The 12,116-nt window shown below is 39.8% G+C and overlaps 1 protein-coding gene across 1 annotated transcript in view; it reads left to right on the top strand.

The window, feature by feature from the left end:
* LOC126203597 (beta-ureidopropionase) overlaps positions 1-12,116 on the top strand; it is a 155,238-nt gene that overhangs the window by 136,389 nt on the left and 6,733 nt on the right. Inside the window, exon 7 of the mRNA XM_049937960.1 lies at positions 1,327-1,519. Coding sequence (XP_049793917.1) covers positions 1,327-1,519 — 193 coding nt within the window. The remainder of the gene's footprint in view (positions 1-1,326; positions 1,520-12,116) is intronic.

Genomic DNA, 12,116 nt, shown 5'->3' with positions numbered 1-12,116 from the left:
TAAATGTTGGTCCACCCGTTTGATAAAAGGAACTAGGCTTAAGATTATAGAAGATGAGACAACCAGATCAGGTAAGCTGCACCTCTCATCCTACAGTCTGAGTGACTTGCCATTCCTCTGTAACTTAAGGAAAGCTGGGATTATTTATTGTAGTTTTGTATGTATCTGTTAACAAGTTAACCCTGAGAAGATAAGTGCTGCCCAGTCATTCTGTCTCCCAATTTTATAAAATCAGTATCTAATATGTTATCCAAAGATTTATACTGAGACTTATCTTTTTCAGTATTCCATTCCCAGAACTACCAGGCTGTATTCTATTGTATTCCTTTCCTCATTTGTATCTGTCATAGCCTAACGTTCCCTTTGAAACTCTAAATAACCTCTGGTTCTTTCAATTTGTACAGGTCTCATCTCCTTAATTTCATACATTTCTGCAATTTCTTCATATTTAATGTGTAGCTTGTAATCTGTAAGTCATGGTCAGGGCCCACATATTCTTTTGGAAATGTCTAGCCATTTCAACTGAACAATGAAAAATCCAGGATGGAGTGTGACAATATTATGAAAAGGAAAGTTGGCACTCGCCATATTGCAGAGATGCTGAGTCACAGACGGGCACAACAAAAAGAGTGTCACAGATAAAGCTTTTGGTCTGTAAGGCCTTCGTCCAAAATGGACAAAACACACACACACGTGTGTGTGTGTGTGAGAGAGAGAGAGAGAGAGAGAGAGAGAGAGAGAGAGAGAGAGAGAGAGAGAGAGATCTATTTTTCACAAAGGCCTTATGGGCTGAAAGCTTTGACAGTTTTCTTGTTGTGCCTGTTTGTGACTCAGCATTTCTGCTGCGTGGTCTTGCCATTTAAAATTTGATTACTTGAGTGTAGCAGGTAAAAATAAGTTGATTATTGTAAGAGTAAGAGCAGTGGTTGCTTCTCTAATGTAAGTAATTCCCATAAATATCAGTGTGAGCAGAATAGACTACTCATAATTTATTGTTAGCAGACTTGCAGAAAAATCTTGCATTGGTTGCTTCTCTCAATTAATGTGTAACTTATGTCAATCCAAACCCTTGAAAACTCATTCGCAGGATTATATTTATGAGACATAATGTCTCAATGCATGATTGATACTGCATAAAATATGTTATCATCAGTAAGAAGACATTGAAGGAGAAAATTTCACCTAACAGGTCTCGTTAATATGTATGTTCTGTAATCTGACATTAAAAGTGCTTATATTTGTGTTTGTGTTGTAGGGATATTTTGCAGCCATCGGTCTTATTTGGTGACAATTTTGCACTAAATAGTTATATTTTGACTGTTACAGTGAACCACTTTGGGGGATAGAGGCACGCAATGCGGCTATTGCCAACAGCTACTTTACTTGTGCAATCAACCGTGTTGGCACTGAATATTTTCCAAACAAGTTTACTTCTGGTGATGGTCGGGAAGCACACCAGGACTTTGGCCACTTCTATGGCTCAAGTTATGTGGCAGCGCCAGATGGTAGCCGTACACCAGTAAGTAGAACAAGTAAACTAAAAATGCAGTTGTATATTATTCTAATTGGTAATCACTTGTGCAAAGACAATAATAACAATTAGTTGACATTTGATTCCTTCTTATGGTATGTTGATGATATTTGTTTTTGTAACAGTTATAATCCCCCTTTCCAACCTGTCATTTCTTCGTTACCATATTGTAAAAAGTTTCACTGTCTATGTATCTATCTATCTATCTTGGGATTTCTAGTGTCAATCATCTTTTGGGAGCCACTCTAAAAGTGCCAACAAGTTGAGAAGGTTTCATAGGAGTGAGAAATTTGAGCAGTTTTGCCAAATCAGCATTGAAAATGAGCCTTCAGCCACATTGAAGTGACTCGATGTACTGTGCTCACATAACACCAAACACAAAGTAGGCACCCAGATACAAAAGTACTGTGTTCAGGCTTTCATCACTGCAGGAAGAATTCAGCATAGCATCATTGAACCGCTCTTCTGCCTTCAGGGAACTCGTACATGAGGTACATCTTGGCCACGTCTCGATCAGTAAACCTATCCATACTGCTGTATGTCACTGTTTACGTACAACGAATACTGCCAAAAAACAGATCTGGGACAGAACTAAGTAGCACTAAATGCAAGCTTGAGGGTGAACAGTGAAATGGACATTACTGTTGTCAACAGCAAGTACCGTGAGTGACTAGACCAAGTTTCTTTCCAGACAAGACATACAGCAAGTACCACTGACATTAACACTGTTGTGCAGATATTTTCAGTTCAACTGCGATAGAAAGATAAATGATGATAAAAAATATCAAATGATATACAATTAGTCTGTTAGTCATCAGGGACCATACCAAAATACTCAGAAAATATCCCTGAACTACCTCTGACATTCTGCCAGCGGAGTTGGCAGTTCATGTTGCAGTAAATGTGGAGTGTCTCCCCCTACTGCTACAAGCGCATTTTGTGACTCTAGGTATACGACACTACTGTATCATCCTGCACAGCTGAACAAACAGTATGTCTGTCCTCTCTAGTACTAGTTATGTGGGACTTGAGGTCCAGCATGGCATCAAGTATGGCCATCCTGAACCTATCGATTCCATATTTGTGTAACAGTCATGGGATCTTGGCCAGTGTGAGCAGTGATATCACAGAATGGTGAACAGCAGTCTTAGTAGGCAACAACTGTGCCACTGTCAAAATCAGACAGTGCTGGTAGACATTTCTCCTTTTTACACGAGGCGCGCCATGATTTTCTCACAAAACCTAGCAATTATATGTGATTTCTGCATATTATCTCCTTAAATACAGGCTGCAGAAGGTGTGACTCCTACTCACTTCATGTGATTCTGCAGAAATGCTAATCATTTGGTTATCCAATTATGTAGTACACTTCATGCCAGTTTGACATTTGTTGTGCACTGCCTTTATTGTGTTGCACTTTTAATCGCCAGTGGTGTAACTGTGAAATTTCTTTACAAGTGCATACAGTTAATCTGGAAATAGTATCTTGTTTTCTATATTGAATGATTTCAATCACCTGTGGCTAATGAGAAAAATAATTCAAGAATGAAAAGAAAGACAATGTTCACTGATTTATTTTATCTCATTATTACAGAATAAAAGAAAAATAAGCGAGTTTGTGGAATTTTCTCGCACCCTTAGAAAGAACAGTGCAGATGAACTAATGAGTCTACAAAAAACTATGAGGAACACTGCTGCACATTCATCGAGCAGCAGTGTAAGTTTGTGGTTGGCCACTTTTTGGTGGTGGCTGTTTGTGCATGTAGGTGTCTAATTCGTTATCATATCCACAGAAAACACTACAGCTCAGGTATATGACATGGCTGCTTTCAGCTGTGGTGCTTCCTTTGTACGGATAAGAAGTGGCAGTGACTAAACTCCAGTACCAAGTGATGAATATACACTCTTAAAACAAACAATTGACCCACCATGTAAGAATTATCTGAATGGGACAGAAATTGGAAGATCTGATGTATGTGTACAGACAAACAAATGATTGCAATTTCAGAAAAATTGGATGATTTATTCACGAGAAAGAGCTTCACAAATTGGGCAAGTCAATAACACATTGGTCCACCTGTGGCCTGTATGCAAGCAGTTATTTGGATTGGCATTGATTGTTAGTCTTGTAGGATACCTTCCTGAGAAATATTGTGCCAGATTATGCCCAACTGACACATTAGGTCATAAAAATCCTGAGATGGTTGGAGGACCCTGCCCATAATGCTCCAAGCATTCTCAATTGGGGAGATCCCATTGGTTGTCCTCCACAGCACCCTTAGAGCAGAGCAGAGCAGTATGTCGATGCTATTCTAGACCCCATTTTGTTGTCCTTCATGTCAAGCCATACTGGCCTTACATTTCAGCAAGATAATCCCCACCCATATATGGCAAAAGTTTCTACTGTTTGTCTTCATGCTTGCCAAACACTATCTTGGGCAGAAAGTCCAGCAGATCTCTTCCCAGTTGAGAATGTTTGGAGTATCCAGCTGGAGATTTTGATGATCTAACACACTGACTGTACAGAATTTGGCATGTCCTTCAGAAGGATATCCAACAACTCAATCAATGCCAAGCTGAATAACTGCTTGCAAAGGAGCAGAGGTGGACCAGTGTGTTACTGATTTGCTGAATTTGTGAAGCTCTTTCTCTTGAACAAATCATCAATTTTTTTCTGAAACTGTAATCATTTATTTGTCAGCATGTGTACATCACATCTACTGATTTCCGTGCCATTCACATAATTCTTCCACGGAGCACCTTTCCTTTTTTTGTTTCAGAGTGTATGTATGAACCTAGATCTTACTCAAGACATTCAAGACTGGTGTGGACTAGGATGTTGTGTAGATTTTGTGGGTGTTAATACTGCTTTAGAAGATAAGTGTAGAATTTGGAGTAGGGTGTCCATTAACTTAGAGTGTGATGAGAGGTAGTTGAAGCCCTGGCAAATTATGTGGCTTGAGTGATATTGCATGAGAATGAAAGTAAGTTGAGCAATTGATTTAAAGTAGGCATTCATTCATGTCATGAGAAGAAACATGGAAATAAGTCTGTTTCTGGACAAGCTGCGCAAGAGACTGTTTGTTTTTAAAGGTTCTGGAAAAGTAATCAGCATACTTGGGTAAGTCCTTCCCACTGCAGATGTGACGTCCTTAGATGTCAAGTTTGTAATGTGAAATGGGTGACAGCTGATGAAATGGAGTAGCAATGGGTGGCCATGATATGAAAAGAGGTTTTTATTAATCTATCAGAGAGACAGAAATCAACATCCAAGAAAGTAGCTCAATGAGTGGATGAGGACCATGTTATAGAGATGTGGGACTATATATTGATAGTCCAGAGAAGAGAACAGAGGTTGTTCTTCCAATGTCTCCATATCATGAATATTTCATCATTGAATCTGAATCGGGCGTGAGTTTTAAGTTGAAGGGATAGAAACAAACAGGCTGGTATAGGAAAGTACATGAAAATTTGTTTGTATAATTGATCTTCAAGGGAGAGTAATTATGGGACAATGTATGATTGGCCAAAAACATTAGGAAAGAGGTGGTCAGTTTGGTGCAAGGAGGACATAGTAGTGTTGCTTCAGAGCAAAGACATCCATGGTAATAGGCAAGGAGTTTGATGGTAATGAGACAGGAACTGTGGAAATACATTGGAGGAAGTAGTGTTTTGGATGTATAATTGGAGATAGCAAACAGTTGGTTTGAGATGCTGGAAACACAGCCACTGCAGTTATCTTTAATGAGCTGACCAATGGAGAGACCAGTGTACTTGAGTTTTTGGAGCTTTGGGAGCAGGTTAAAAGTGGATGTACAGTGGACTGTCAGTGTGAGAACAGAGATGGATTCAGGTACCAGGATTTGTGAAAGACTGATGCTGTGGGAAACTGTTGGGAGTAATTTTGAACATCTGTCATGGAATCATAGTGGTAAAGTTTGTAAGCAGAAGTGTTGGAAAGTTGTCAGAGACACCTCAGTCATGTAGTGCAGTTCATGATGACATCTCATATGATGTTATTCCCTCTCCCCCTCTTCCTCTCTCCCTCCCTCCCTCCCTCCCTCCCTCCCTCCCTCCCTCCCTCCCTCCCCCTCGCCCTCTCTTCCTCCCTCCCTCCACAGGATGATCACAACAGTCATGAAAAGAAACTTTAATATGCTTTTGTAATGGCATTGTAGCCTGATGATGAGGTATCACATCGAAACATGCTGCTAAATCAATAATTTAATAGTCAACAAATTGAGTGACTTAGTGGTATCTGAAAACATTTCGAAGGTCAACACAATTTAATAGGTCTGGAATATCTGTTTCTTCCATAGCTGTGACAATGTTGGACTCTCTGGGAAGGCATTTCAAGAATGAATGGGACATCAGGTTGGATGTGAAAAATTCCTGTGAGATTACAGAGTGGGAGGGGGTGGTGCTGGGGGGAGGAAGATCATGTTTTGGAGGGAGGATAGCTTTACTTAAGACAAGATTCAATGAGGACATGGATGGTCTGTGATGAGTAGGTTTTGAAATGATGGATTTCTTTCACTGAAGTGAAAAAGTAAAAGAAAACAGGTGCTTGACAGCTTGAGCATGGTTAAACCTGAGATTCTGTAGGGTAAGGTTTTCAAACTGTTTGTTCACTAAATCATTGGGAATCTGAAGAGGATGTTTGGGAGTACAATGCTTTATGGGGCACAAAGGCAGTTTTTTAGGCTGTGGAAGGAAAAGTAAACCACAAGGCAGACCTTGAAGCTATAAGGATTTCTTGTGGGGAAGGGGGCAATTTGAATGTAGGACATAAGTAATTACATTTTTCATATGTGTTGAGGATGTTTTTGCCAGGACAACTCCCATCTATGTAATTCAGAAAAGCTGGTGTTATGGAGGAGAATCTGGATGGCACGGCTTGTGAAGCCATTGAAAGTGAGCACGATGTGTTCAGAAATCTGGTCAACCATGTTGTTGAGCACAGTTTGGTGGTGATCATTCATTCAAGCGGAGAGCTGATTAGTAATCATGGCATTATATAATACAGTGCAGAAATTATGGAACAGATGGTATGTGACATGACTGCTTTCACAGGTGTCCTGGGTCTGATAAGATTGGGAGTTGTCCTTACAACATGTCTTTTGATCCTCTAATAATACTTCTGACCTCAGTATCCATTAGACCCTGCCCCACACCCAACTCACCCCTGCCTATTGACCCTAATTTCACTCATCCTGCAATCAGACCCTCTTTCCACAATCTTACTCCTCCTTTGTCTTGTGTCCCTCTGCCAATCCATTGCTCCATGTCACTGTGCACCACACACAACTCCTCCCGCGTAGAGCTGGAAAAAGCTCACCTGTGCTTTATTCCTGTCCTGAGCTCCCACTGCCCTCTGCTTTCTAGCTTATCAGCCACTCTTCCACAACCCTCTCTCTTACACTCCCCATCTTTTTTTCTACCCTCAGAGTCTGGAAAAAGCTCACCTGTGCTTTATTCCTGTCCTGAGCTCCCACTGCCCTCTGCTTTCTAGCTTATCAGCCACTCTTCCACAACCCTCTCTCTTACACTCCCCATCTTTTTTGCTACCCTCAGAGTCAAGGTGCAGTGGCAGCCCAATGTAGTCAGCCTCCAGCTGCCAAAGAAGGAATGTGGCCATACATGTGGTGTGTGTGTGTGTGTGTGTGTGTGTGTGTGTGTGTGTGGCAAAATTCTCAGCCCTTTTCTTATGTTCCTGTCAACTCAGCATCACTGCTGTTTTGTGACAGTTGCTTGTATCTGTTTCATTGGATTTCATCTGATATTAAGCTTGACTGTAATCTCGTGCACTGTCAGTTTCTGTATTTGGATAGGATCTTCAGTTTCATTAATTGTTATATTTCAGCTGGTTTTTGTGTACTCGTTGCTACACAGTGTAATGATATTTTCTCTATTTGTTGCTATATTCTTCATGAAGCACAGTAATTTACTATCTTCCCTCAGCATTTTATTCATTTCTGTCCCCCTTCCCCTCCCCCATCCCAAATCATGTCAGTTGCCTAGTACACCCTATTCTATTGTACTTTCCCATCCAAAAGAATGTATGTTCAGTTTTTCCAGTTTTCTTACAGTTTTTGTCACTGTTTTCCTTCATACTTCTCTCTTGCTTTTTGCCACTTCTTTAAATTCATGCTTGTTCTAATAATCTTCTTACAAGTCTCTAACAGCCTTTATTTTATGGCTTCTTTTTCTTTGCTACATCTTTCATTTCTCATTAGTCTTTCTTCTCCTACCATGTTGGATCCCATCACCTATTCCTTTAAAAGCCATGCTTTTGTACTCTCACAGCTGAAGTCCCACATCCTGTTCCTCGAATCTCACATGTCACTAGGAATTACCTGTAAAGCTCTTAACTTCAAATTATCTTTTTTCAGATATAACATAATCCTTCCCTACCTCCTGCATTACCGAACACAGCAACTTCTTGCCTACACCCATGTCATTTATGACCTATATACTGCTTTCAGTTTTCCCCTGGTAAATATCTTTCCCTCTGAAAAATTTTCTGGTAGCTGCTCATCACAGTGCCTTTGTAACTGGTTTGATAGATAACACCATCAAACTGCAGCAACAGGCCAAGCATTGCCTCAAAAGGTATCAAACTGTCTCCTAACCTACCTTGCCAGTTGTATTAAACAATGAAAAATCCAGAATGGATTTAGATCAATATGAATACTCACCACATAGAGGAAGTCTTGAGGGGCAGACAGCCATATTTAAAAGTTGACTTACTCATCTGACGAAGTCCCCCATCAGATTTAGAAACACACACACACACACACACACACACAATGCGCTCACATTCATACATGCACAACTCACACACGCATGGCATCTCAGCTGTCTCTGGGGGCTGAGTTCTCATGACATCCTTCCTACTCACCTTAATCAGCTTCATACTTACTAGTGATTACTTCACACTTGAATGACAGGGCTACAAAGGTTTCAGGGAATAACAATGGGAGCCAAATAAGCTCCGATTTTTTGAGGGCTCTTTAAAGGAGACCTGTCTGAAATTCATGGTCCTCTAGTCCTTGTGACATTCCTATTGTAAGTCTGCTTCTTCAATGATATAGGTTTTATTGAACACCAATTAAGTACAAACAAATCACAGAATATGATAGATCCCGACTCTTCTGGAACTAAACAAAACAAAAATTACTGGATGTGGATTTTTCTGGAGGGATACTGAATAACTCAAATGTTATTTCTGGAGAACTGGGAAACCCTTGAATACAAAACACTTTATCTGTGTGTACACACACACAGACACACACACACACACACACACACACACACACACACACACACACACACACACACCATTGGTTCACTTGCAAAAGGCTTAATATGTGGTTGAATGGAGAATGGTGACATTGGGGGAATACATATGTTTTTGTGCAAGACAAGCTTTGACAGCAGGGAATAAAAAGTCTAAATCATCCAGAATGAGATTTCCACTCTGCAGCGGAGTGTGCGCTGATATGAAACTTCTCCATGTCTCCGCTATATCCTTTCTTTCAGGAGTGCTAGTTCTGCAAGGTTCGCAGGAGAGCTTCTGTAAAGTTTGGAAGGTGGGAGACGAGATACTGGCAGAAGTAAAGCTGTGAGTACCGGGTGTGAGTCGTGCTTCGGTAGCTCAGATGGTAGAGCACTCGCCCGCGAAAGGCAAAGGTCCCGAGTTCGAGTCTCGGTCGAGATCACAGTTTTAATCTGCCAGGAAGTTTCATATCAGCGCACACTCTGCTGCAGAGTGGAAATCTCATTCTGGAAACATCTCCCAGGCTGTGGCTAAGCCATGTCTCCGCTATATCCTTTCTTTCAGGAGTGCTAGTTCTACAAGGTTTGCAGGAGAGCTTCTCTAAAGTTTGGAAAGTGGGAGACGAGATACTGGCAGAAGTAAAGCTGTGAGTACCGGGCGTGAGTCGTGCTTCGGTAGCTCAGATGGTAGAGAGCACTTGCCCGCGAAAGGCAAAGGTCCCGAGTTCGAGTCTCGGTCGGGCACACAGTTTTAATCTGCCAGGAAGTTTCAGTCTAAATCATGTCCAGAAAAGAACCAAGTTTGTGAGGTCATTGTTAATAAGTCCACAGGAGGACATGTAGTACACATGAGAAAGCTGAGGGAAGTGAGGCTCAGAGACTTCGCAACAGCTCTTACATCTGCTGCTGTTGTTTACTACCAACATAACCTGGGGCCAGTATGTGATTGAGTGATTATAATTAAAGTGGAGCTACTCACAGAGGTCCAGTGTGAGCTATAATTATTATATGGCAGTGAAACTTGGTAAGTATTCTAATGTGTTAGTGCAGGACCGATTTATTTAAACATCACAGCAGTGTCAGAGCAACTTACACCTCTTAGTGAAAATGTTAGGATTACAGGACCATTAATGCTTCAGGGTAACAACACTGTCTTCCCCTTACCATTATTCACTGAATACCCCATGTGATTGCACTTTTTGCTATAAGCATAGGTGCAGTACTCAGTCAAATGCTTTTCAAAAATCAATAAATACTGCAGCTACCTGGTTGCCTTGATTCAAATTTTTCAGTATGTCATGTGAGAAAAGTGTGAGTTGAGTTTCACATAGTTGATATTTTCGAAATTCATGCTGGCTGGCATTCAGGAGGTCATTCTGTTCAAAATACCTCATTAAGTTGGAGCTCAGAATATGTTATAAGATTCTACAAAAATTAATGTCAAGGACACTGGGCGGTAGTTTTGTTAATCAATTCTACTAGCCTTATTGTAGACGGGTGTGACATGTGCCTTTTTCCAAGAACTGGGTACAGTTTTTCGTTCAAGGGATCTATGACAGATTATAGTTAAAAGAGGGGCTAACTCAGCTGCAAATTCAGTATAGAATCTGAATAAGGATTCCATCAGGGCCTGAAGCTTTGTGTAGTTTCAACAATTTCAGTTTTTTTCTCAACACCTCTGACACTAATACTTACTTCATTCATCTTTTCAGTGGTATGAAGATTAAATTGGAGCAATTCTCCTGGGTTTTCCTTTGTAAAGAAACATTTGAAAGTGGAGCATTTCAGCTTTTGCTCCGCTACCCACAATTTCAGTTCCTGCCTCATTCACTAGGAACTGTACACTAACTTGTGTGCCACTAACAGCCTTTACATCTGAAAGATCACTTGACCATAGTCTGCAAAGGTAGTAATTGAAGGCATCATGCATTGCTCTCTTGACAGTCAAATACGTTCCATTCAGCACCTGTCTAGCTGTATGCCTTTCATTCTGACCCATTAGAATTCTTCTAGGCATACCCTAAAACAAATATAGTTTCTGCACAATAAAGGAAGCCAGAAGTCATAGTCATTCAGAATGAAAAAATTAAAAACTTGGAAATTACTTTAAAGTTTCTGGTAATGGCAGCAAATGATCACATTGTTACTCTTACAGAAAAGTAAATGAAATAATGGCACCAATATACAACGTTATTTACATACTTTGCTACTACATGTTGATTTTCACTGCTGACATCATCAACCAAGCAGTTGTAGGTGCCTGGTATACATGTTTTACTGCAAATGAACCATGTAAACATAAACATAAAAGCCCTTAGGATCTGATTTCCTGAAATGTTGTTACTTTCGTCCATTGTTTCTACCATAGCGCCCCATTGGTTGTACAGGGCAGGTGTTGGTAGCTCTTCAATTTTCAGTGTTCAGGTATTGGAGATTTTAATGTGTGATAGAGAATGTAACATCAGTGTTATGAATGTGAAAGTTTCTACTTCCTTTTACCACTCATAACAGCTACATACACACATTAATTTTTCTTTGTGCACATCTGTGGCAAAGTCCTTTTGAGTTATATAAGAATTATTGGCCTCCTTGTACAGTTAATATTAAAAATTGGTACTTCAATTTTTGTGTTCATGTATTAATATTATGATAAATCTTCTGGAAAAATGCTCTAAAATTTAAAGAAACATGTATAGGTAAAACAGAGTGCAAAGGTAAATTTAAATACGTTGAAGAAACTATACAATAGCATGGACAAGAAAAATTTGCAATAGATCTAAGAGGTAAGAAATGGAAAGAGAGTATGATTTGACAGAGAATATTTACAACAATAAATGCGCATATTGTAAAACTAAACTGAAACACACTACCACAGTGGTATGACCGATATGGTTATATGAATTTGGTAGCCTAACAATGAACTCCAATGTGCACAGAAAAAAGAATGGGTGCAATATAAACTACAGATGGTTGGAAAATGAGAAGTAATGAGGAAATCTACAAAATACAGAGAAGATACCAAATGTAATGCTAAGCAAAGATTAATATTTTTGTGGATACTTCTCCTGAATGAATGAATGAATGAAGAAAAAATGCTAGCGAAACAAATATTCTTTTATTCTGATTTGATCCATTATAAATGGTTCTGAAAGCCTGCGACTGTGAAAACAATAGGTGTGTTTATAATTAACCCATCTGCTACCAGTCACAATTTTCTTTATTTTATTTATTTATAGAAATGGCATAACAAACACAAAAAATGCACTTGAAAATGGGAATCATTTCCCGAAACGCAACGTGTGAAAAA

The sequence above is a fragment of the Schistocerca nitens genome, chromosome 9 (genome assembly GCF_023898315.1).
Source record: "Schistocerca nitens isolate TAMUIC-IGC-003100 chromosome 9, iqSchNite1.1, whole genome shotgun sequence".
Lineage (NCBI taxonomy): Eukaryota > Metazoa > Arthropoda > Insecta > Orthoptera > Acrididae > Schistocerca > Schistocerca nitens.
Note: the sequence above shows the minus strand (reverse complement) of the source record. Positions and strands in the feature narration are given on the sequence as shown.